This window comes from Oreochromis niloticus, linkage group LG20, assembly GCF_001858045.2.
Source record: "Oreochromis niloticus isolate F11D_XX linkage group LG20, O_niloticus_UMD_NMBU, whole genome shotgun sequence".
NCBI classification, from domain to species: Eukaryota; Metazoa; Chordata; class Actinopteri; order Cichliformes; family Cichlidae; genus Oreochromis; species Oreochromis niloticus.
Window position 1 is genome coordinate 15,677,853 of NC_031984.2, and position 27,828 is coordinate 15,705,680.

The 27,828-nt window shown below is 41.2% G+C and overlaps 1 protein-coding gene across 2 annotated transcripts in view; it reads right to left on the reverse strand.

Annotated features, from left to right (window-relative positions):
- nkain4 (sodium/potassium transporting ATPase interacting 4) overlaps positions 1-27,828 on the reverse strand; it is a 51,652-nt gene that overhangs the window by 6,121 nt on the left and 17,703 nt on the right. For both annotated transcript variants that reach the window (XM_025901551.1, XM_005448793.4), the window contains exons 2-5: positions 26,723-26,860; positions 25,456-25,536; positions 17,513-17,713; positions 6,476-6,536 (exon numbers count right to left, since the gene is read on the reverse strand). In XM_025901551.1, the coding sequence (XP_025757336.1) occupies positions 6,476-6,536; positions 17,513-17,713; positions 25,456-25,536; positions 26,723-26,860 (481 nt within the window). The remainder of the gene's footprint in view (positions 1-6,475; positions 6,537-17,512; positions 17,714-25,455; positions 25,537-26,722; positions 26,861-27,828) is intronic.

Below are 27,828 nucleotides of genomic sequence, written 5' to 3' on the forward strand. Positions count from 1 at the left end.
GTGTGTGTGTGTGTGTGTGTGTGTGTGTGTGTGTGTGGGAGGGGACGGCAGGGCTTCGCTTGAAAAATTAGACTAAAACAGACAGAGTATAGTGTAAGGAAAATCATGAAAAACAAGGGTGAGAAATGGCAGAGACAAAGACAGAGAGAGTGATAAAAGACTGGACAGCTCATTCAAGACTTCTGTAGAGAGAATCTGTAATGATGGAAGAGGTCAATTAAAAGACACAGTTGTGGTCCCTCTCACACACACACTCCTAGCTGGCTCTGCATGTCTGCATCTCTCTCCTCACACACGCAGCCATCTTTGCTGTTTTATGCATTGTTATTCTGCACATAAAAATGTTGGGTCTGTTTGATTGAAAGTACATTTAAATTTTATGATCCATGCAAAGATGAGTGAGAGTAAGATGTTCAAGGGAGAGATGGAGTCTGTAGAAACTTTGTCTGCATTAATGATGTTTCTAAACTCCTCCATCCTGTTTTCTTAGGAATTTCAAACTCCGTCGTGACAGCCATCATCCACCCAAATGAACTCTGCACTATTTAAACACTTTTTGTTGATTGCTTGCTCTTATTATGAGCTGTTATTATAAAGTCTTTGAAGATAATATATCATAAACAATTACATTAATCGTCGACCTTATGTTATCATAGCATGACCAAAATTACTGCAACTTTGTTCAGTGAGCTTGCGACTTTGTTGCCATTTTCAAAGGCAGGGACCAGATCTGTGATGATAAACTGGAAATGAAAAGAACAATTCAGACTGATTTCAATGTGTTGGGAATTTGTCTGTACTTCTAGATTAGACACCAGTAATGTGCAAACCTGTCTGAGAACAACTGCAATCACTGGTCAACCCCTAACTTTTACTAGTCACAAAGAGGTTGCCACCCTAATTTTACTTTAATGTAACTGCTGATCCATTAAGTATGTATTGATTTTGAAATTTGTTGACCAACATCCTAATATTTTTTTTACTATTATTTTGCTTCAATTGCTTGTTGGGCAGCTTATAGACAGAAATTCATGCATCTTTGCAGCCTGGATCCTTGATTAGCATATTATGGGGCTGGCTAATCACCCCGAAACACTTGCTTGTTGGCTTTTTGTTTGTTTTGGCAGATCACCCCCATTTCTTTGTGTTTTTGCAAAAGACCCTGGAGAACACACTTGTCTACTGTAACATTTGCAATATTTAATGCATTCTCTGGTTCCAGCCTCTCCATTGTTTCTTTTCGTTTTCATATGTCTGGGTATTTGACATTTAGTTGGGTAAAAAAAAGACCTTTATATTAGATTTTATATTAGAAACTGATTTGTCACCTTGGTTGACTAATTTAAAATTTATTTGCATAAACATCAGCTATTAGGTCAATGCATCAATGGAGCGATGCTTGATCCTCCAGTTTCGGGTCACACTGATGAGATGTTCACAGGTACAACATAAATATCAGATTAATATCAGCCATTATTTAGTTTGAACTATAGCAAATGAAAACAGCTGCGGTGAAAAGGGACTGTAGTTTAATTAGCACAAAATCTCTGACAGTATTGATTTCCAACTCAGTGGAATGCCACAATATCATTAAAGCCTCTAACTCTATTGTCAGCTTTAAAAACAATGCAGTTTATAATTCAGTTCAGTTTTTATATATTTTATTGCTGTGATATTTTACTTGTAACCCACCAAGGGACTGCAGATGCAAATTAGCTCTAAGCTAACTCTGGTACAATGCACAGAATGGGAATATTTATGTTAAACATGTTCCCTTAAAAAAAAAAAAAAAAAAAAAAAAAAATTTTATGGCATAAAAAATAAGATGGACAATGAAGTACAGGTACCGCCCACCTCAGATTTGCAATATGATTAAGTTAAATTTCATTTGTAAAATTGTGATTGGGATACTGTTAAATGTCAATGGAAATGATCTTAACGTTACAGTGTGTAAAATATCATTGCTAGATGTCAGTAGATTGCAGACAGATTGCAACCTTCCTAATTCAAGGGTATAATCCTAGTTATGGTGGCCACTGTTCATCTGTACTGAGTGTAGGCTGCAAGTCTGCTGTTCACCTCAGCTGGTGTATACATGTATTTACTCTGAAGCAGGCTGTAAACTTTGTGAAGAAATTCTGATACAAGTCGATGAGTCAATTAAGTTCACTTGTGTCTATGTTAACAACACTGAAATTAGTTATTGAGGATATCCTAAACTTTTCTCTCGGTACGTGAAATTTTCTTTGAAGTCGATCTATCATTGTTGGACTCTGGCGCTTAGTCAATAAACTCTCATATGATGTGAGAATTTAATCAAACTGTTTATCAGAGGGAACGTGTGATTTTTAGGACACTCGAGCGTAACATTAACTGTCATAACGTTAACTTAAAACTAGCTGTTGTTGTTTAGTGGGCTCACTGCTGACAGTAACTTTGTTATTATCAGGAATAAATCAGCACGCTTATGCAAATTTTCACGTGTTAAAGTCCTGATTTCAGTTCAGAAGATGAGGCTTGTGGAAAATAGGTTTGAGATTAGTAAGAAGAAGAGGAAGATTTTTAATTCTTTAGTGGGGGGGGGGCCCTTTCTTAGATGATAAAACATAGATATGAAGGTTCATATCTGAAGTCTGAAGGCCTTTACTCACCAGGCGTGTAAAATCCATGTGAATATTTTGAAGCTTAAAAATATTTTTCAGACTAACCTATTCATTCACGCCGACCACATAGTTTTGCTGGACCAATTTGTGGCATTTTTCTTAAACCCAGCTTGATTTTCCAGACTTTTCGGATACGAATAAAGATATCGGTCCAATCCGATCACTGCATTTGGGAACAAGTGCACTCGTAGCTCAAACATGCAGTGGTACTGAATATACAAATAGTAAAATAATACTATTTTACCTCAGACACACAGCTAGACGCTGCTCGAGTCACTCTGCGCTCGGAAATCATTTTTCTGCGTCCTCAGGTGTGGTCCCAACTCTGCCAACAAGAGCTTAACCTGCTCCACTGACATCCTGAAACATGTACTCCTGGATTAAACCATGAAATTCTCCCTGCTGCTGCCTTCTCGTTAGAATTGGATGAACCAAGAATTTCAGTTTCTTCCTTTGCTTGTTTAGAAACATCACGACCTACTCATCATACCTTGATGTCGACTTCATTTTTTTCACAGTGTATTCTTTGTGGACAAGTTTTCCAGTGCCTGCTCCTGCGTCTTTTTAATGGATTAATTCAAAGTTCACGAGATCACATCAGTTTGTTGTACACTAATCAACGTATTTTTATATGTACAATATTCTCTTTTCTGTATAAAATGACCTCAAAAAATGACTGACTGCACTACTAAGGTTAAGTTAAAGTATAAAAAAGAAAACGAAAATTTTCACAAACGAGGCCCTGAACACGTGCATCCATGTTTTTGAAGATACTAGAACTTTGTTATTTTGACCTTCTCACACAACTTGATGATACCGCCCCCTGTGCATCCTGCCCTATAGCTCCTCTGTCTGTTTTTAGAGAATTTTCTGCAGATGTGACTCAGCACAGAGGGCGGCAGCATAATTAGCAGACAAGCTAAAGCAAGCTTATCCCAGTGCTAGGCGGCTAACTCCATGACCTACTTTACAAAGAGGATTTTCCCCACCACTCACTCTGCTGGTGTGTCTGCTCACCGCAGATAACTCTGTGTAACAAATTCATGCACACAAATATAGACAATCACCTACACTCAGTGAGTCAGTCACACACAGTCAGCTAAACGCGCACACGAACACATCCAGGTACGAACGAGTGCGCGACCACGTATAGATGCACTTGTGAGTGACAGAGGGAGAGAGACTCACATCAAAAGGGAGCTCACTCATGCACACACACGCACACGCATACACACTCTATCAGTAATAAAGCCTGAAAGCCATGTCAAACCCTGAGCTGATGGTATATGATGCTTGTTATTCTGCCCATTGTGTCTTCTTGGCTTTTTGAGAGTGTGTATGTGCCTGTATACACGTGTGTGTGTGTTCATTTTGCTAGTCTTTACGCAAGTCTGAGCACTCAAATCCAACTCAGTCCTGTCCCTGGAGAGTGAAAGAGTGCTTCGCGTGAAAGGAATTCCTCTCTTATCTCCTTATTCATGAAAAGCTCATCATGTCTCTTGTTGTTTGCATATTGGGTCCTTTTTCTCCTCCCAACTTGCTCCCGATAAACACCTCCCTCTGCTCCCGTAATGTATGCCCACTCTTTCTCTCTCTCGCGCGCAAGCTTTCTTTTCTCTCCATCCCTCCAGAGGATTGTCTCTACCTTTCTTCTCTCAGTAAGGCGCAATCAGCCGTGGAAGTTATTGACCAGCAAGGCGCTTAATGAGGCTGATACAACGAGTGACCAGAGACCTTTAACTTTTTACAAGCACACCTCATTAAAGTTCAAAAGCCAGATATGGTAAAAGAGCAGGGGAAAGAGGATTTCTTAAACACAATAAACCTGGGCTATGATATATTATCATTCCCTAAACCTGTGAAGAAACTGGGAATTGAAATGAAGCAAATGAGAGAGAGGAATATGGAAGATATACTTCTGAGTAGGAGGAGAAATGCTGAGACAGCCAGGGAGCTCGGTGGAGAAACTGGCTTTAATCTACACATCAAATAGGAGGAGAAAATGAGCACAGAAAGTGGCTTAGCTGGTGTGTGTGTGTGCACCTGTGTCTGCTCGAACAAACATGTGCATATTGGTGGGTGCGTACAGGCAAAGGGCTGATTACAATAACAAAGAGCTAGCACTTGGAAGCGATGTAGCAGCGTTTCACTTTAACACAGCCTGGGCCAGATAATTAAAACCAATAAAAATCACACCACAATCTTTTTTTCACCCCAAGCTTTTTTCTTTTTTAGCCATCCTTTCACTGTTTGTTTGGGGTTTTTTATCTCTTATTTTTGAGAGAGGATGACTATCCACTTCAGTTTTAATGGATGTTCTCACTGGGAATGAACAGAATTCAAAAAAGAAGGAGTTGCTGAAGGAAAAAACCCCTACTTTAAAAAAAAAAAAAAACTTGACTTGAACTGGTTTTGCCTTCAAAGCAGTACTTATGGTTGACTCTGATTAAGTTGTACCGGCTAGAGCTAAGACTGCAAGACACTTGGGTGGTGATGCAAACCACTCACAGCCTTTGGTATGTGACCACCTAAGAACTGCTTAGACCTTTGTAACACTGGTGTGTAGGAACACACAAACACACACGCGGACACACACACACACACACACACACACACACACACACACACAGGAACCACATCTCAATTCCACCAAATTACAAGAGCCTGCAGTTTTAATTCAATTAGTGCATGTAGTGCTTTGTTCATTACTCTGTTTTCAAATCACATTAAAAGCTACAAAAGAGACATGAATACAGCCAGGCTCTAGAAATTAGTATTCTAAAAAACGTGTACATAACTATGCCAGTGGTCCATTTAACCACTGAATGATATATTTGTGAAGACAGATTCTCAAGCTTGTGTAGCTATGAGAGCTACTGCAGAACAAATCAGAAATTTATGACTACCATTGACCCTTAGATCAAATTTTTCCTGGCCTGTGATTGGCTAACCTCTTGCAGGACCTCCGACCTGCTGCCTATGAGGTCACAGCAGCTGCGTCATTTATCAAAAGTGTCCGTCTCTGCTTCCCCCCCATCTTCTCTTATGACTCATTTCATGCTTCCCTGCTGTCTTTTCCCACACTCTTCACCAGCTCTGTGATGTTTATGCTTGACAGGAAAAGAATGAGCCTCTCACCCTCAACTAACTTTAACTTAAGGAACTAACACAGATCAGCATACACCAGAAGAAAAAGAGCAAGGGCCCTGAGATGGCGCACCGCGAGGAGCCGCTTCAGAGAAGAAATCTAGATGTTTCAGTTGCTCCAAAAGAAACAGGCCTGAGGGGGGGAGGCAGAAAGGTTTGTGTTTGTTAACAAGAGCCCCATCTCACCTCTACCAGGTATGAGACGGCAGGAGTGTTAAAACGTGGGGCACACAGAAAGAAGAAAGTGAGGAAACAAAAGGCCACAGTACATTAAAGGAGGGAAATAACAGGTTTCCAACAACAGCAAGGATGACAGACTGCGAGAGACAAGGCGCCCAGCGTACATGTGAAAGCGAAAGGAAAGAATGGGCTGAAGGAGGTGTGGAGAGTAACACATGGCTCCTTTGGTTCTGGAGGGAAAGAAAAACAAGAGGGCCCAGCTGGTGTGGGGGAGGAAGGAGGTACAGATAGGAGAGGTATAGGGTGGGACAGGAAAAGAGGGAGAAGAAGAAAGATGCAGCTTTATTCCCCTCAACTCAGGCGTTTTCGTCTCCCTTGTGCGAGTGGTTCTGGGTGTGATTCACTCATTGTTGTGAGGCTCCTTTGCAAGAATGAGTGTGTGTATGTGTGTGTGTGTGTGTGTGTGTGTGTGTTAAGTCACTCACAGCTGTCCTCCTCCTCAGTGATAGCGCTGACAACATAGCAGGCGTACACGAAGCCAAGGAGCTGCGAACACACAAGCAAACATATGAGGTTAGACTCCACAGACCTGCCAGGGTGAAGTTAAGCTGCTGAGCGCTTTCCTCGATAGACAAAGAGACAATAAAGGAGGAAAATGTGTTTGTTCTCTGCATCCTTAAGTAACTGGATGATGCAACACTGCTCAAAGAGCAGGGTGAAAGCCAGAATAATTTGTTCATTAATTAAATCTTTCTGTGAATAAGAAAATCGAGTAATCATTAAAGACATTTATTGAGCGAAAACATTTTAAAAAAAGACACCTTACAAATTTGTGCTTTACTTCTTCTTCTTTTTGCGATTTTGTACAATTCTAATGAGCTTGGAAGTCAATATTTGGTACCTTTCTTCTTCTACACAGCCTGAACTCTTTTAGGTAAACCTTCTTGTAATTTCTTTAAGTAGTCTTCAGGAACACTTGTCCAGCCTCCTCTGGATGTTGGCTTCCTTTTGTCTCGTTCTTTGTCAAGATGATCCCACACTGCTTTAATAATGTTGAGGTCTGCGCTCTGATAGTGTTCCATTATGTATCCAGGTATGGCTCTACTGCACTGCCAGTGTGGCATGCTGAAAAATGAAGCCCTTGCCAATCAGACCCTTTCCAGATGGCGTTCCAGTGTGGCTCAAAATCTGAAAGAACTTTTCTGAGTTCATAATTGAGATAAATGTAGCCCCAAACCGTGACACAGTGCACATAATGCAGAGATATGAAAAGGTGTTATGGTAACAGCTCTAAGGGAATCACAAATATTTGCAAAATAATCTTTTATGCCTGGCAATTTGTGCTATCATTAGCTTAATTGTAGGTTCAACTAAAGAAATTAGAACAAATTATGTGTTTTTGCAACAGGCTGCTTGTAACAAAGTGCCTAAAACTGGTTCTTTGCTAAGCTGTCTGTTTATGTGCAGACACAACACTGATTCATAACTTGAGTTAGATGCCTTTTTTAAATGTTTGAATGATTCATAGGTCAGTATTAAGTGGCTTAACAAAAAAAAAACCCAAAACAACATTCCTCTGAAAATGATCAGGTACAATGCCTAGACTGAAAATGACTAAAGAAACAGCCGGTGTCCAAAGAAAAAGCATATTGCTTTATATAACTATTCCTCGAGAGCACTTTAATAAAGACAAACAAGTCCTGCTCCTTGGAAGTAAAGTATAAAGACATGAGGGGTGTCTCAAGCACTGCCAAAGCACTTAGAAATTCTCTTTTGATAATGTGATAGCCTTGTGGTGAGGAATCCTGAGAGAACTGCCATCTGACTCTACAGTTTCCCTCTGCTCCTAGAGCTTCATAGCGCCTCTCAGCAGTGTGGCTGGAGCTCTACTGTTTTGGACCATTCTTACTGCTGATACTAAATGTTTTTCTTGGGAAGCAGGCAGCAACAATAACAACCTCTAAAAACTCTTTGCCACCATACCTGCCCGGCATAGAAAGGCAAAGTTAGTGTCTGGCTGGAATACACAAAGGAACATTTAGTCAGTAAAAGATACTGCAGTCGAGGGTTTCTGCCAGAAAAGTTGTTAAGCCCAGTGGCTGGATTTGGCCCCAGAGTGGTGGATTTAATGTTGCACTCTATTAGCACAGTTCTATTCACCAGCTGCTTCTGGTGAAGAGAAAGAGACAAACGCAGGGGAGTTTATTTCCCCTTTCTACCAAGAAACGTAGGATACAGCAGGAGAAAAACACCAAGTCATGGTTTCCCTGACTACACGTTAAACAATAACTGAAGGAAAAAGGGTGTTTAGTCATAACATTTCCCCATTTCTTTGTTTTCCATTTTATTTCTACTAACACTGCAACTCTTTGAGCTTTTAGATACTTATAAAATACATTAAATAACCCAACAGCTGCAACTTTTGTCACCAGAAAAATATCCCTATGCTCAACCCTGTCCAGGATTCAACCTTGGCTGACAGAAAGAAAAGTCCCCTCCCTGAAAATAAAAATGCAAAGCCATTATTATGATAGCATTTCTCTATACTGGCTGTATATGAATAAGTGTGTGTGTTCACTCTAACTGTAATTTGCTTTACTTTAGCCGTAGGTTATGGAGTGTGCATAGAGTGGTTGCCTGTGTCCACAAACACAGCAGAAAGCAGCAGAGCCAGCACACAGCTGACTATAGGAGGAACACACGTGTGGGGAAACACAGCACTGAGAATGGCCCATGGCACTGGCAGATGGCTGTCATCAACTCAGAAACATACACAGCGAGTCTCTGCACCCAGCCACCCATCCATCATTTGGCACTCTGCCATGCCAATTAAAACAGCGTCGGGCACGCTGCCCTGCTCGCACACTGGGTTCACAAACACAAAACCCGAGGGGGTAATGACTGTGCGCGATGATATCTATTTATGTAAGATTCATTCAACATATAACTTAGCTTGGCTGATGTAATTATAGATGAAACAAAGATAATGCGCTGTTCGTCTCTGTCGTTTGCGCTTTTGCTCCTTTTTACGCATGTACAAAATATGTTGGGCCCTCACTGAAGTTCCAGATGTAGATTAAATGTTTTATTTATGAGTGAAAAGCAGGTGTCACATTTAGTATAAAAGGGAAGGGCTCTGTCTCTGTGTGGGCTAGATAAGATACTCTTCTTTCTGCTTCGCTGTCACTATATTTTTTCTTTCTAATATCTAATTGCTGGTCTCACCCCATCCATTACAGTGGCAGTGAAATGGAGGTGAATTAGCATATGTATAAAGCCAGTGTCAAACACAAGATGGTGTTAACAGCAGGGGGCACACCCCGTTTTTCAATTTTATTGTGTCTCGGTGTGTGTGCCCATGTGCGTTTTGCCTGTAAAAGTGTGTGCTCTTATGAGTTAATATATGCATGAGTGCATGTTGATTTAAACTTCATAAAAAAGGCCCTGATTTCTGCAGTCTGGGGTTGACTCAAACATAGAATAGTCAAAGCATCAGCGTAGAAGGCCAGAGCAGCAAGCAGATGCCTGTGTAGCATACACAAGTGAGTCGAATTAAAGTGTGCATCGACATAAAGTGTCTATGTAAGGTTTGTTGGATAACTGAGCTGCCAGAAAAGCTTTCATGTGCTGCTTCATTGATTTTGTCGGTGTCTGGACATTCTTTCACAAAGAAAAATTTTGCCATTTTGATTGAATACCTTTGCTGTTATGATTATGGCAGTGAAGAACAATGTAATAGTTCATGGTCAATTTAGCGATAGCAGAGAAAATATAGGCAGTAATTTTAAAGCAAAGCTATGTGCACTGCAGTGCAATTGCCCAACACTGCTTTGGCCTAATACATGTAGAAGCAGGTTGCTGGTGGTACAGATGTCTGGCAGATTACACTGTAATGTGAACAGAGTAATTTTAGTGTGTACCTTTTGCCAGATGAAAAATATTTCCTGTATCTTAACAATCGAGAGATGCAAAATTGTGATTCATAGTATCATAAAATGCTGAGATGTTTTGGTGTCTGATATAACAATTTTACTGACTATCACTCAAAGTGTGCCCATCGAACGGTCAGACATGGGAAATAAATGCTGACAGCAAAACAGATCAAACACTGCATGTTACAGCTGATTTTTATCTTCCATTCGTCTTTTATATGGTTTCCACTAAATTTGGACAATTTAGTAAGAATCAGGTCAGGATATTTTTCCCGGTTGTGCTTTCTCTGATTTAGCACACAGCAGGAAATTGTTTGCGCTTCTGGAACTACCTCGGTGCGGTTAAAGCGAGACTGCTGCCTGCAGGCGGGAACACACATGATTCAAATTCACAAACAGTAAATGCACGGTTTTATTAGCTGCGCTATTCACACACTGGTTCAATCCCAACACCACACAGACTTTGCACAAAGGAGCTGGCAGGTAGAAGACTTAATGTCATAAGCCTGAACCAACTCTGTCAGGTGATGTCTAGAAAAGTCAGGACTGCAGCTTTGATTTTATGTGTAAAATCAAAGCTTTTGGTGTCTGATAGAGCTTTGAAACTCCCACTGACAGCAGACCATTTTCACAAAAGCAGTTTGCAAGTACTGACGCGTAGCTCACAAATGGGAAAACTTCATGTGTCAAGAGGCCAAAAAATTCCAGCAGTTCTCCTGTTAACAATTAACAGCTAACAAATTACATCTCTCTCTTACTCATTCGCTCATAACAATTGACTGCAAGAAAGTCAGACACTGCATCTTAGAGCTAATCTTAAACCGATCTGTCTTCAAGTCCTTTTTTATATTACTTCCATGCATATAGTGCGACAGGAAATGCGATAAAAAAAAAAAATCAGAGACGCGAACACTGGGCGGCTTTTTGCTGGAGGCAGCAGCCAATATAGGTCGGTGTCCTCAATAACAAGTGACAGTTCCACTTATGTATCATTGCATATTAAGCGTCCTTAAATGAAGCTAATAAAATGCCTGTCTCTCTCGGTCTCACACTCAAACTTACACACACACACACACACACCAACACACTCAGCTTTCGTCACCTATGTGCAGAAATGAATGTCATATTAATTAAGCACATAAAGCCCCCGCATGTCCTCTGTGACTTGACCTCAGTCTTTCTGTGAAGACGTGTCACACTAAAGCCAACTAATTTGGCTGCCAATCATTTTTCCTTCTCCTTTGCGCTGTGTACTTTCTGTGTCTTTATGGTAGTCACTTTTCTAAACACAGGTCTATATGTTCCTGTCACTCTGCGATCTGCAAACCTCCTCTGCTCTCTTTCTCTCCAGCCCTCGGTGATTCCCGATTTTCGGCTCTTCTAACATTAAATACCACTCTCTTCTTTATTTTCTCTCCTTTGTCTCTGGGGCTGCTGAGCAGTGAACAGTGATCTCCAGAATTAATAACACAGAGAAAGAAGCAAGCAGGCGGACAATTGGATACTATAACTTCAGTTCAGGAAAACAAGTAAAGATGTCCTCCAGTGGGTCTTCATGCTGCCGAGTGAACTAAGTAGGTATTAGTGGTATTTCAGTGCCATTTGCATTTCTTCTCTCAGATAATGAGGCCGAAGAGAAGTTAAAGGCTCTGACATTAATGTGTGTGTGAGTGAGAAGATCAGGCACAGAGCTAGAGAAAGGTTACTTGTATTTGCATAGGCTAATGAAGGTCAAGTTTACATTGAATGTGTCTGTCCAGAAAGACACAAAGCCACCTTTGACTCATAAACATCAATCCACTGGGCATGCAGCTACTTTGGTCAACCACTGTAAAATAAATGCAAAGTGCAGCTCATGATGCTCTGGTGTCAGTTTTTTAGGAAACGAATGTCAGGAAATCACTAATGTTATTTAAATTCATTTTGATCGAAATCATAAAACATCGCGTTCATCACTTGGAGATTATGAATGTGGATGTTATAAAATCTGAGCTGCCTGTGGTTTTCCAGTAAAAAAAGTACATTTGTCGTTGAGATATTTTAGTCATGTCTGATAGGAGCTGGTAGGATAAAAACCACTTCATGTCTAATCTGAGTCAGACAGTTGCGTTCTCGCATTCAGCTCAGCCAGGTAAAGTTAAAGGCTGCAGTTCATGTGTGATAATGACTTAGGAAGGCATTCGCTAGTTACAGCTTTTCTAACTGGAAGAAATGCTGCTTTTCTATTTCAAATAAGTACTTTGATATTCATATCAATGACAAATATCAACAATGGATTTTGTGAAAGATAATTAGACTCCACAAAAAAAATATTTGACAGTTTATGAAAATACTGATCATTAGATTTATTCAGTCACATTAGAGTAGAAATAGAAGGTAACCTCTGCGACTAATGCTGAAATTGTGGTTCACTAGTGGTAGCATGTTGGGAGTCCATGGACTGCCCCTATAAAAGGAGAAAACATCTGTGGATGGAGAGAGTGCATAAAATATGTGGTAAAACTGGTCTGTGTGCTACTACTCATCTTGTTGTTGGTTTTTCCAGGCGTTTGGGTAAAGAGTAAAGTTATAACATACAAAGAACTGAAGTGAAACCGAGTGTTAAAAACAATGCAAAGTGTCCACAGCAGCCCCTGTTGATACTTTTTTGGTCTTTGATTTTTTTTAAGCTTCTCCCTTCCTGGTGATTTCTGCTGTTGGTTTCTTCCCTGTTCTGGCCCATTTGTCAACCAATCAGTATTCGACAGCATATACAGCATCATCTGCGTCCAGTAACGTGCAATTGGGATTTTGAAGGACTTTATGGAAGCACGCTTGTAATGTTTGAAAACCTCTCTCTGTATGACGTCCATCGCAAAATACATAAGCAAATTTGCACTATTGCGATACCACAAAAAAAAAAAAAAGTTGTGGTTGTGGTTGTCACCAAACAGTTGCAGTCTGCCTTGGAGTGACTGCAGTCACTGCCTGACACAGTTTGCAGTTTATCAAAATTATGTATGTAGACATGCTGCCAGCATGTTGCAAGCAACTGGATTTGTGCTGAGGACATCAGCCCTGCAATTCATTTTTCCAACTCAATTAGTTGCCAGCAGGTCATATTCTACTTATATTCCTAGGGTTGCCTGGTATTTTGCAGTTAAATAGCCGTTTTGCAGCAATTGCATCACTTTTTGTGGAGGAATTTCAGTTTCAAATCTGAGGCTCTGGCTGGACTCTGCATTTCCGATGAACGTAGACTGCAAACGAGTAGCAATTTTTCCCAATTTATCAAAGTTAATCACCATATTATCACAAACAGATTGCATTTAATTGCCAACTTGTTCCCATTCATCCACAAACTGATAGAAGACTGACTGTCTTATTGCTGTTTTATCACCATCCATCACTTTGAAGACAGCAACTGACTGCAAATGGTCACTGGCCTGACCCCCTCCCCTTCAAAGCAACCATTTCAAAGGCAACAAGCTCTCAAGTTGTCTCCAGCCCCTGTTTTGCTTTGCACAAGTTCAGCTTTAGTTAACAGTTTTAGCCCCATATACTTCTCTTTTCACCATGCCACACTTAAATTCAGTTTATCTCAAGACGTCATCAGTTCTTTGCTGCCTGGTTAATGCATGTGCTCGTAGCGATGGATATCTGGGTCGATCTGGCAGCTAATTAACACAGTATTGACTGCGGCTCAGTGTCAGGAGAAAACTCACTGAGTGCACTACAATTAAAGGAATTTGCAGGTAAAGCATACCACGTGGGAGAAAGGCGGAGGGGATGCAGAGAGGCGCAAAACAGATAGAGAGGTGGTACAGATGTCCTGTAGGTTAATTACACAGGACTCTCTGCCTGACAATAAGGTGCCAACTCATCTGCAGAAAATTCGATGTGTGTGTTCGTGTGTAGGCAGCTGCACGTTTAATGACAAACCATTATAAGGTAGAGAGTGCACAGTCCACATTTATCAATGTTTTCTCCCACATACGCAAACACACGGGCCTGTACAGCTGACATACAACCACAAGGCATTGGGAAGTGTCTGCGGTGCTTATTTGCATCTTCCACATCAAGTAACTGCACTTAACAGCGTGCTAATGTCACACAAACACAACAGGCTTACCCAAGCAGAAATAAAAGCTGCATAAAGAAAGCAAACACAGGCTGTTCTTCACACGCTGCCTCACACAATAGATTTTAGATGAAGTCTGAGTGAAGGAAGGAAAAACGGGGCTCTGTGGGATAAGAAACGAATGGACTGAAGCCGAAACAAGAAGGTAAATAACAAAACAAGTTGACGCTCAATGAGCAAACAGGTAAGCGAGCATCGCACTGGAGATGAAGTCAACTCATTTAAACTTGATTGTGTTTCACTTCCACATTCTCCTCTGTTGACTCTTCTTTTTGCGCTCTCTCTTAAGTTTAAAAAGACCAAATACTATAATAAGATAATCTTTATCCTTCACCCTGCAAAACAGATTAACAATTAAAGCTCTTGGCCGAGACAGCCTTTGAAGTATAACAGCGGCCAGTCGCTTTTTTCTCTCCTTCTTCTCCTCTGGTCTTGAGGTCTTTCTCTTCTCCTCTTTGCTTTTGGCTGCAACCAAGAGCCCTAATAACTGCTCACTACTGCATTATAAATCTTTTAATCCCAGAATCTTTATAATCCTTTGAAGCAGAAGCTGTACAATTTACAGTGCAGCTAAAACGCAGTGTCAATGCTGACATATCAGAGAGGTGCTTTGTGCCATTGTTATACTGGACAATGCAAAGCTATTTAATGTTTTTGGAGAAATCCTCCAGATGGCTCCCAGTGCAGCTTACACAAAAACAGAAAAAAATGCATTTCCAGTAGTGCTGCTCAGCATGAGAGCTGGAATAAAGAGCATGGACTAAAGGACTCTCCAAAAAAGAGCACTCTGACCTCTCCGATGTATCAGGGGGCAGCCTGGGTGCCCGTGATGTTTTAACGCTGGTGAGCTGAGAGAATCTCAACAGCCAAAAAACACACACAGACCCTGTAGGCAAACAGACCCCAGAGTAGTGATCACAGCGGTCTACTCATGGCAGCCCTGCTGAAAATACCCATCTAATCAACTGCGGGTGCTTCATCCACCATATTACCCTGCCCCCTGGTGCTAAAGCAAGCTGCGCCTTTAAAACAGAGAGTAGACCGACATCACAGAGCTGTCAAAGCGCAAGAGAAAATTAGAGAAGGAGCACAAGTGACACTGAGTGAGCAAGAAATGCATTGTCATCGTTTGTTGTTTAGGTTCTTGTGAATTTGAATGACGTGAAGGTCAAACAGTGCGAGATGTGTTCAGGAAAAAGACAGGAAGACGGGCTGAGCTGTGAGAATGTGATGTGGGAAAAACATGAAAACAGAGGAAATGAGCAATGGAACGAGAGAATGACGCACACTGCCGATTCTCCCGTTATCATCTTCCACCCATTGCGGGTTTCTAGGGAATAGAGATGCAACAGAAGAAAGCATTGCCTGTGGCAGCAATAACCTACGCTAAATGATATGATATCTGTGTGTGTATGTGTGTACACGAAAGCACTTTCTCCGGCTGTTTTATGAGTAGCTCAGCATCTCAGACAGCTTTCACTGTTCCCTTTAAGCTTGTAAGAGTTATGTCTACAGATGTAAACTCAATTTCACATCCCGCACCATTTTTCTTTTCCTTTTTTGGCTGTCTTCCTACCCACACTCTACCTACCTCACTGGAAATGTTTTCTCAGACACAACTGTTTTATTTACCAGTAAAGCAAGTTCACAGGAGTGAAAGAAGAAAGACGGAAGATGGGACGATACCGAGAGACGACAAAAACAACTGTGGGTTTTCTGCTGACTGCATTGATCTTTTAATGACTCATTCTTATAGCGCTAGTATGATAACCAAACCCAGTAAACAGTGATATGTACTATAATATCGATTTAGTGAAGGCAACAAAGAATAGAAGGACAGCGATGGAGGAAAATATCCCTCGCAGTGATAAATGAATAATACATTAACCCAGTTCGAAAAGGTTGCCTCCACTTCAAGCTCATCCTTCAAATCTTGAAGTTCCTTTTTTGGCTGAATGTTGCCTGCAGCAGCAGTAAGCAACAAAACAAGGCAGCCTTCCCCAAACCCAAAGCTTTACTTCTGAAGCACTTCCATCCAGCTTATGACAAATCTGAGCTGATAGATGACAGCGATGCCTCCATTATTGGCCGATGGATCCACATTTTTCAACTTAATGAAACATGCTCCTTGGAGCCCAAACTAAATATTTAATGGCCTCTCACTGCGACCTTGAAACCCCTCTAACAAAGACAAAGGGACACCCCACTTTCTTCCTTTTCTTTTCAACCATCCCTTCAGCTCTCTCTTTTTCCCTGTCTGGCCCCGTTTTCCAGCCAGAGAAGAAAAGGGGACTAACCAAAACAACAGCGGACATCTCAAAAGGATTCAATTTTCCTAAGCAGCGCCCTGGTTTTACCCGGAGAGGAAGTGGGGATACAGGGAAAGCGTTGTCACTCGCGACGCTAAGTTTTCAGTACCAATTTCCCTGCTTCTCTAGGGAGCGACTCCCGTGGAGTTGCAGTTGAATGCTTGGTTGAACAATTTCATGTAAATTGCAGGCAAAAGGGTGTTGCCGTCTCATGTGGAGTAGAAATCCAACCAAGGCGAAGGATAAACCAATTCACTGTGCATAATGCAAGTAGTAATGAGGTTCAGCGAGAGTGCCGGGGCTGTAAAGTGAGGCCAGCCATTTTATTATCCTTCTCCGTGGGGGCCAAGGGATGAAATCCAGTGCTTCTCATGGACGGGTCCCTTTGCTTGTTTCCAATCTATCAAACTGCATTCACGACACTTCCCCAGTTGTAAATAATTCCAGCATTAGATAAAATCAACAGGACTCTGAAACACACTGGTGCATCATAGTTCAAGGCTGACAACATCACTGCGTGTTCACTCTCTCTTTCTGTCTGTCACCTACTGCCAACATTAACTACTCCACATGTATTAAAGTGACAATAACTGTGAAAAATAGGTGTGGATGTGTCACGGTGGAGTCAAAGGGTAAGTGACTGTTAGTGTGAGTAAATCTGTGCCATTGTGCGTGTCTTGAACCCAACTTCCTGCAGAGCTGGTCACCAAGAGTGCCCTGGCACCCATCCAGGATTGGGGCAGTCGGTCATATATGTGTGTGTGTGTGTGTGTGTGTGTGTGTGTGAATGTCCATGCTGGCAGGATGTGAGTTTTGATACAGAGCTTATAAAGAGAACAATAACAGTCCTTCCAGTGTTTGAGTAACCCGTTAGCATCTGGCCGTTCTGAGCCTCAGCAGACAAAACAACTGAGCAATTTTTCATTTGGAGACCAGGGCAGAGGAAGGTAGGCAGACAAAATAACAGGCTACTGTGGAACTGTACCAAAAAAGAAAGCTTAAAGTAAGACAAAAACATCACCTTCCTTTCTATTCTGTTCACATTTAACTCACAAATATCCAACTTACTGTGATACAAAGAAGTCCTGGCCATCTAGACTCAGCGTATGAATGGTATTTTAATGTGCATAATGTCAGCGGGTATTGTTAACTTGTACTCACAGCAACAAGAATCTGTGCCCCACTGTGCATGACCTCGATGTACTGATAGTCCATGAAGCAGCCCATGACAGTGATGTAGGAGTGGCTCTCCGTGGTATGGACCCCAGGAGCCTGTGGCATCTCTCTCCGCACACAGCCGGGGCCATGTTCACTCCACCAGGAATGATGAGCTGAGATGTTAAATGTTAGCAGGTCACTGTCCTGGAAGGAGAAGGAAAAACATTAAATTCTTTGCTAGGACTGTATTCTTTAGTTATTAAGCACATTCATGTATTTTTTTATAAGGAAACCAAGGCTGGCTTTCAAAGCAACCAAAGCACCGATGCTCAAAAGGCAGGGAGCTTAACTTTGGAAACTTACAGAAGCTGTTGGAAGACTTTTTATGGTTGTACTCCTTTGCTCAAAGGGTTGGTTCATAAAATTACAAACAAGCATCTTTAGACTGCTAATGACTCTCCAAAGCCTTACTTATGTTAGCTCTGCATTGAGCTGGTTTTCAAAACACAATATAACAACATGTTCACCGTCTTTCCTTCGTGTGCTAGCATGTCAACGTTATGCCAGTGCAGCACTGACTGATAGATAGATAATCACAACCAGAAAAATGTGGTTTAAAAAAACCCTTCAGGCAAACATAGTGGTGACAATTATTACACTTCATCCAGCTGCAGAGTGTCTGATTTATTTGAAGGCAATCCCTCAAACAATTCAACACTAACGTTTTAGTGCAAAAATCCTTAAATGTTGACGTCACTGTAGCATTACAGGGAACATGAAGGGATTGCCAAGGTACACTCATCAACCACTTTATTAGGTACACCTTGCTAGTTAGTACCAGTTTAGACCAACTTATGCTTTCAGAACCGCTTTAAGTCTTTGTAGCATAGATTCAACAAGGTGCTGGAAACATTCCTCAAAGATTTTGGTCTCTATTGATGCATTACACAGTTGCTGCAGATCTGATGTAAATCTCCCATTCCACCACATCCCAAAGGCACGCTATTGGATTGAGATCTTGTAACTGTGGAGGCCATTTGAGTACAGTGGACTCACTGTCCTGTTGAAGAAACCAGTGTGTGTGATTTGAGTTTGTGACATGGCGTGTTATCCTGCTGGAAGTAGCCATAAGAAGATGGGAATGTTGTTGTCTTAAAAGGAATGGACATGGCCAGCAACAAGACTCAGATAGGCTGTTGCATTTAAATGATGTTCAGTTGGTACTAAGGGGTGTGCCAAAAAATATCACCCACACCATTACATCACCACTAGTCTTAAACTTTGATACAATCCAGAATGGATTTCATTTTATTTATGTCAAATTCTGAAAACAAGTAGTCTGGTCATTCTCCTCTGATCTCTGTCCTTAACTAAGAACAACCTCCCAAAGAACTACCATTCACTAGATAATTTCTTTTCCCAGTACATCAGCAGTTTCTGAAATACTCACACCAGCTCGTCTGGCACCAACAACCATGCCATGTTCGAAGTCACTGAAATCACCTTTGTTCCATACTTAGATTTGAACTTCGGCAGGTTGTCGTAACCATGTCCGCACACAGAAGAACACATTCATCTAATACAGTAAGTGACCGTACATCACATGTATGTCAGGTATTTAGTATGAGCACTTGTCATATCTCATGTGTGACAAAAAACACATTCTACCACTTAGAAAAAGTGCGATCTCTCCATGTAAACAGCTATTGTTTGCATATTTTTTCAAATTTCTGCTTCCATCACTATATTTGAGGTAAATAAAAGAGCTTTTATAGTTTAAAAACATTAAAAATGTCATGAATTAGAATCATCTATAGGCTTTTCCAGAAGCCGCTTATTTTTCAGGATAACTGAGAAACATCTCAGTCACTTTTTTTGGAACTACTTTCTGAAAAAAAAAAAAAAAGCCTAACATAAATGATAATATTAACGCCATCTTTCTGTTGACATCTTAAAAATGCACTCCTCTCTCTGGACCTCAGTTGTCTTGGGTTGAACAGAGAAATCTTAAGAGGCTTATATTCTACATTTAATCGAGTAAAATCAAAAACAACTGCCGGGCTAGACAAATAATATTTCAGAATTTGGCTGAACTAAATATTATTAATATGTGCATAAGTCTCAGCCAGGAGATCTGCTGCTTATGTGAGGTTTATAAATTCTTAAGCCATACTACAGCAATACTGCAACTTTTGGAGACAACTTTTTATGCATACAAGTCTGCACGGTGTTGCTCAATTTTTACACAACCATATGAGCTCATGGACACACACACACACACAAATCAATACCCCGATACAGCAATCTAACCTTGCATCTGCCCCTCAGTGACAAGACATGCATTATTAACGTTGCCAAGTGCTGTCAGGAAACATCTGATTCCTATCAACCCCCACTGGCACATACATGGACACATCAACAACACATACATCATAATATAACCAGATTTTAAGAGCAGTGGCAGAACACCGCTCAGGAACACCGATCTTCCGGCTCAGGATCCGGATGTTTGGGGGTCCAGTCCCCAGAATCTTTAGTCCACATGCCAAGATATCAAATCTAAATATGCACCTAAGACAGGCATTTTTGTGTGCGTGCATAGAAGAAAGCACAAAAAAAATGTGTGTGAATGCGGCTCGCAGTGTTAGAGCACATTGAGTGGTCAATAACACCAGAAAAGTGCCACATAAACACCAGTCCATCTGTGCAGTCAGCAGCAAAGTCTTCAAGGAGTCAGAAAAAATATTCATCACGATGCTGATATTATCCCTCTTTCTTCTTGTAGATTACCTATCATCCCTCACAGTTTCTTATTTTATTTTCCCATCATTCTGTCATTTTCTCAAACAGTCACAAAGACAAGGACAGCTGAAGGTCAATAGGTAGGATTGTGAAGACTAATGACTTGACATATGCCACTGATGGATCCTGCAAGCTAAGGAAACCATCTCTACCCCAGCTGTAGCCAAGCTCACAACTGCATTACGTCAGCAGTCGATACTGAAGAGGCTTTGGGCAACTTACTGTCAGGAGTGTTATTGTTATGCTTCCAGCACCCCAAAGCACAAATCAATCCCCCCCGTATCATAGATTTAAGATTAGTCTACTGATGTTACTCAAACTATTTTCTCTAACAAAAGTCAATAGAGATTTAGAGACAGCTCTGTTAGAGGAATACTAGAAACACGAGGCAGTCTATGAGGCTAAGCGTCGAAATTATTAGGCTCTTATTTAATTTGTCGTTTGTGAAATAAAAAGATTAGAAACTATGCTTGAGTGATCGCACTGGGGAAATAAACCTGAGTACTGAACTAAATGCTTTAGATTCTTCTAGTTCTGATTAGTCTCGAATTTACTTAAATTTCACAACCGTGAGCACACACAGTGAGCCGCATATTGATTCATGAGCTGGAAAGAAAGTGCTCGCGGTGGTCTTCTATCATCTCTAAAACACAGTCAGCAGACACAGTGTGTGCTGGGGATGAGTGAGAGAGAGAGGCAGAGGGTAAAGTTTCACACTCCGTTCACACTTAGATGGATCGATATGAAAATTTGTCCACATTATTGTTTTAAGATAAGAAACCAGGAAAACAGAGGGGAAAAAACACTTAATATGTTTGCCCTTGTTGGCTTTAAATACACATTCAGCGTATAACTAGTTTATCTTAACTTATGTTTTAATTTATGTGTAAAGACTGTTTATCAAGTCTGAAAAGTTTGAGCTAATCATGGCTCAGAAGTACATCCACTTAATCTAAAAACAGGCAAACGTCTGAGCTGTGACACTTACATGCAATTCCTTTTTTATATCCACCAAGTAACCTGACACACTAAACATAAACAAAGGTCAATTAAAACCAAAACGTCAAGCCCATCCAGCTAACAATTCATCACAATATACAGGTTATTGTGATGTGTGAAGTGCAAACTAATGAGAATTTATTTAAAAAAAACCCAAAACTAATGGGAAGTCGAGGGAGCTCACAAACAGTCACATAAAGGAGAAATTAATCCTGTTTAACTAACATCTGACCGATGATGTAGGAGGAGCAGGGATTTTTGTGAATTGTGGAAGGATGGACAACAGACTGACCATCACAAAAGCTCAAAAACTGTAATTTGTGATCAGCTGCTTTCGTCAAAATAAATTAAGCGATCACAGAGGTAGGCATATTTATGTTAAACACAAAAGTAGAGTTTTCAGATTTCTCTACTGTGCAGCACTTTTATAGTCTTATAGGAAGAATAAATAATTGTCCTTTCACTTTCAGACCAGATAAAACTAAGATTAGGAAAGTATTTACTGGAAGTATTAGCCAATATTAGTCACATGTCAACTTCGGACAGTGTCAGCAGAATCAGGTTTGGACACTATCTGAGCTGCGTTAAATCTACAGGTTTGATTTAGGCGAGAAGCTGCCAGGAACGAGTCAGAACAAAATGTTTTCTTTTATGAGTTAAATTGAACATTACACAGATTTTGTACTAGACATCTGGCTGGCTGAAGTCTTTTTAATGTGTGGTCCAAGAATTTGGACATTTTTATGTACAACCCCTCTGAAAAAAAATTCAGGAAAAAATGGGTAAAATGTCAACTTTCTGTGAACCAGAGTATCTCATGTGCAAAGCATGAAAGAGAATTAAGACTGTGAATGACCAGGGACTCTTTAAAACAGAGGTGCGTGCAGAGTAGCAGGGGTCTGTCTGTCAGTCTGTGCTGTACCATGGGGGAGGGGATAAGGGATCAATAGGAGGTGACAGAGCATGTGGCATATGACTCTGACAACCTGCCCCCTCACTTTGAGGGCCTGGCTAGCACACACCACTCACACAAACACGTGCACACCCTCCAGTAAAGTTCTGTCAACATCACTCAGAGCAAGCCAGACAAAATTAGCTGACGCTGTTTTATGATAAAATGTGTTAGGGTCCTGTGTGTCAAGTTTGGCCATGCATGTGTGCATGGGACGTGGTTGTGTGCGTGTGTGTGCGCCATTAGCCAGCCTTCCTCCTGGCCACCATATGCAGAGCTTGGAGCCCAGGCCGGCTCCATCTGTCGGGTTAATGCCCAGCCTCAGCCCCGAGCAGCTGTCCCCTACAAGCCTCATTATTCTAGCAGGAACCATGCAAAACCTCGAAACCGCCACACGCACACACAGTGGACGCACAAAGACATTCGCAGTGAGAGACAGACACAATTGATGGAGCCAAGGACTATCACACAATGACAAAGTCGCCAGAGCCTGCCTGGGAAGGTGTTTCTGAAACTCATTTTGGCTGTCTGAGCAGGTGTCAGATGAACACTGCCGACAAGAATTCATTATTCTCAACGGTCAAGCCTGCAACTGGACAAGCTACCCATTAGTGGAAAGGAGAGGAGAGGAGAGGAGAGGAGAGGAGAGGAGAGGAGAGGAGAGGAGAGGAGAGGAGAGAAAAGGGAAGGAGAGCAGAGGAGCTGCATTTTCTAGGCTTTATAAATTTGGAATAAATAAAATATATATTTATATATCAAAGGCACAATGAACAAAGTGAAAACACTTGGAGAAAGAGGAGGGGGGGTAGAGTGAAGGTGACAACCCAAACACTTGCCTTTGTCTGGTTGAATACCAATTTGATCTGTGCTGAGGAACCACAGGGGATCCAGCCACAGAGAACTCAAAAGTGTGCATGTGTGTGGGTTTCACACTGCTTTGGGAGGGGATTGTTCCTGATCATTTACCTATTACATTTAAGCTTCCACTTGAAACACAGCAGGGTAACCCACAGGTCGACAGAAACGCACCAGCCAAATATAAGAAAGCACACACATACATGCACACACACATGCTGGGGGGGTTGCTGTTGTGGGTGAATATTGTACAGAATCCTCAAGGGAGTGATTTATTGTTCAGAGAGTGGATTCATAGATGGCTGTGTCACACATTCATTATACACTGCAAGTAATTGTGTTTACTCTGGCTTCACTGTTATTCTCACCAAGGCCTTCGGGCTTGTTCAGGCAGAAAAGACCTGGCGGCAATGCATCATATCTAATTAAAGCTGAAATATATGTTCAGTGCCGATAAAGCTCAAGAAGCCTTAATTATGCTTTTATATTACATGGCAACAATTCTTATAGGCGCAGCCTGGTGCAATAAAGCAACAGCACTGGCACAAGGTCAAAATGAAGCTGAATCATTTTCAGGAAAACTATTACTTGAGGCTTTTTTTGTGGCTTTTTTTTTCCAGAGAACCATCTTTGCCTTCACCTGTCCTGGCTTTCAGGACAACTGCACCCTTTCTCTTTTGGAATTTGTAATCAAACCTCAAATTTGAAAACACTAACAATTTAATTAGCTAGCCTTTCACAGAGATTACACCCTCTGTCCTCGAGTGGAATGAAAAGAATAAGATTTTATACCTTATCTAAGTGTGGTTTTTGAAAACAAATGCCTTCCAACACGGTTAGAGAACACACCTACCAGAACCTGACAGTTATCCTTACAGGATTTAACCCATTATCTGCTCATCATATCAACACAGTCTGCACCAGACTGAGACAACTCAAACTGATCACCTGCAGAACAAAAGCGTCAACAAAAAAGAAATCCAAAACAATTTTAATGGCCTTAAACAAAAGCAAAGGAAAGAAAGCAAGGATTCAAAACGTAACTAAAGTGATTCATATGTACACATTATAGCTCATTGTGCAGAAACTCTTGTACATAGTCCGGTCTAAAAAAAAAAAACCCATCAATGTATTTTCACTTAAACAAGCAGCTGTTTTTTATGTGCATTAAAGCTATATAAAAATTTAACAGTGCTGACAGTTTAACCAAAAGGCATTTCCAGTGGAAATGGCCGCATTATCCTGAGCATAACCATGTATAATATCCACAAAACTTAAAAAGAGGTTATACACACACAATACGGTAAAATCATGTTGAAGCACAGTACGTATTACTCCATGAGGCTCCTGACTATGGTAGCCGTAATGCTCCGACAATCCATCAAGAGTTGCGGCTTCGTAGCTTGCCAAAGTCGTATTAAAACTAGTTCTGTCAGCGTTAATCTCATTAAAATGACGTTAACGCCATAACCGTGTTAACGCGGCAAATCTCCGTTAGCTAGTTAACGCGGATCGCCCCGTGCGTGGGGCTGGACGGCGCTAATGCGTTGACGCTGTGCATGCGCGTTTTACACATATTCTATCGCAATATTTCATTTTCTTATCATTGCCTAACATTATACCGGTATTACCGTGAACAGTATGATATGGCCCAGCCCTACGTAACAGTTTATCTTCTGCATATAATTAGGACAGTGATTACCCGTTTAAACAGAGATATATTTGAGGTGGTCTCTTACTGATCTTTTGGATCAAGGGTTGGATGTTTAGTAGGTATAGCACGGATCCATATCTGTAACGGAGGGGTTTTCAGGTGCATTAAAAATCATGCCATTATAGATGTAGACTGGGCTGCAGCTCTCAAACACAGGCCTACTCCCTCACCAGCCTGAAACCTCGACAAGCCTTTGCCACACATAGACTTTACTCGGGCTGAACAGTCAGTTATATAAATATATTTGGCAAGTTAACTTATGATTTTTATTTTTGTTTTATCATTAGTGCTACAATGGATTTCAAACAACACCATCACTCATATTTTGAATGTATATTCCCGGCCCTTTCTCTCTCATATTTTCGTTGCTAGCTGGCTCGCTGACCAGGTTTGGCTACTATGTTACTCTCTTATTTAGTACTCAAAGTATTTGAGGTACATCTTACAAGTCACATTTTTTAATAATTCATTTAAAAAAGTGGGACTGTTTCCTTCCACCTGCATGTGCACATACATGACTTTACAAAGATTTATCTCAGGTACAAACAGTAATGCTTCAATGGGACGAAGACACATGAAGGAAAATCCTGAGAAAACAGCAGGCTGGAATTTTGACAGTCTCACCTTGGACAGGCCTCCTACTTCCAGGTAAAAACAGATGACGAAGACGTTCCAGGCTACCCAGATCGCGGCCCATACCGTGTACTGGAGGGGAATAAAAAACTGTTTAGCTGGAGGGAAAATAGAAGACAAATATGACAGCTTCAAAATAAATGGCAGGCGGGATGAATAAGGTAGTAAACAAAGAAAAGGTTGCAGCCACTGGGCTTTCAAACCTACATAGCTCTATACACATGCAGACACTATACACACACACAAATTTATATGGAAGACCTCTTTTTTTTTTTCCAAGATGCCAGTAAGTTCAGCAAGTCTATCTGAGCCCTAAGGGGGCTGCAGGTTTTTAAGAGCTGAGTGAAGCTCAAAACTAAACCATTTCTAAAATTGTACGCTTAGACAGCCAACTGTTGACAGCTACAGAGTGCTACTGAGCGGTATTCACTGACAGACTCATCACAGTGAAGATTGTCAAATCCTCTGACTCATGATCAACTGTGTGTTTAAAATGTCAGCGAAAGAGTAAAGGGCAAATCAGCACCCCTGTAAAAATGTACGTGTTAGATCTCAAAACCCCTTAGCTTGCACTCTTCCATTTTCCATCTGACAATAGACAATGGCTGAAACTTTTCCTCCTTCCTCCCCTCCCTTCAATTCCTGCTTCCTCTGTGTCTTCATTTTATCCTGCGTGGCTTCTGTCTATCCTCCCCTGCCTCTTTTTATTTATTCTGTTCTCTGTATCTGCTGCACACTCCTCCAGTCTTTTCCTGTCATTAACATCACCATCTGTGCTTCCACTAATGCTGCTCAGAATAGGCTTTTAATGCCTTAGATGAATGTTACGTTGTCAAATAAAAACCGAAGTGCGTAAAAGTGCATTTATAAAGCCTTGTAGTGGTGCTTTCTGCCAGAGTAATGAACAAGCTGCATATGCATTCCACTGCACTTTAAAGAACGACCTTCTCTGTCCCCAAACTTGAAGCCGTGTATAAATCTGATGAGCTCCTTAGTGGCCCACCACCCCCTCAAGATCCCACCCCCTTTAATTAGGCCTAATTACCAAGGGATTAGAGTGATTTAAGGGTGTCGCACAATGCACAAAAGAGTGCAGCACAATTGAAAAGCAACAACATGTCCGAGCTATGGTACATGCACAGACTGAGAGCAAATGCAAAGTGATGCAAAACCCCCACAAAAAATAGGATTATTTGAGAGACTGTACAGAGTTTCAGCTGAACTGCAAGACAAATGTGATTTATTTATGTGCACTCACCACTACAATGTAGCGTGGCCGGTACTGGATAGTGCCAAAGAGGCCGAGGATAACGATGATGATGTGGAAGAAGTTGGCAAGGATGGGGGCCCACTGGTAACCAAGGAAGTCAAAGACCTGTCTTTCTAAAGCCAACACCTAAAGGGTGAGAAGAAGAAGAAGAAGGTCAGGTTAACATGTAGTGGAAGAAAACCGTCTTTCTCGAGGCTGCAGGGAACTGCAAGAAATGAAACCTGATTACATAAATCCGGAAAAGGGAAACGTACAAAAACACCAACGGGCAATAATTAATAATAAGAAAGAATCAAGATAAACACTACAAGCCTGTCCTGCTCTTGGTTTATTGAAGACAACACGTGTCTCCCTCAAAGGAACTGGCCAACAATCCATACTGAGCCACTTGACATGAACAGCTTGAGAGTTTAGCCTCAAACGATGGAAGCACCCAGGGTGGGGTGGTAGTGGGGGGGCAGAAGTTTTATAAAATAAACAATGACAGATTTATTGATTCAACCCCTGCTGAGCCACGGACTAGATCACTATTTCCAACCTTTCTGCCAACGCCTGCCAGGAATGAGAATGCTCTGGGAACTTTATGGGAGGTGAGAGCCTTCCTTAATAATACCACTGCAGTGAGCTTACAAACAACATGCACCAATATGTTCACATGCACAAGAAAAGTAAAACCATCTACAATTTTAAAAAAAGAGGAATTCCACAGTTTTCCCAGTAGAGACTAATCATTCTTACTCCTGCATCAATAATGTTTTAAGGCTAGTTACGTTTAAATAAAGATTTGTTCTTGTATGATGTCTTTCTTTGGTCTTTGCTTTATTTCTTCTTTTTTTTTGAAGAGGACATCAGTCTCTTTCACCTTTCTTTGTAGCTCCAATCTTTCTGTGCAGTATTTTGTGGCATGAAAAAACACAAAACAAAGCAAGCTGAACTTTCAAGACTAGCAAGCCCTATTTGCATCAACGCAATTAGCATGCCATTTGCTGGAAAATACAGGGAGAGGGTGCAAACCGCTTAATTAAAATTCCATTGCCAATCCAATTCCACTCCATTCCCAGTGTGTGTGTGTGTGTCTGTGTGCGTGTGTGTGT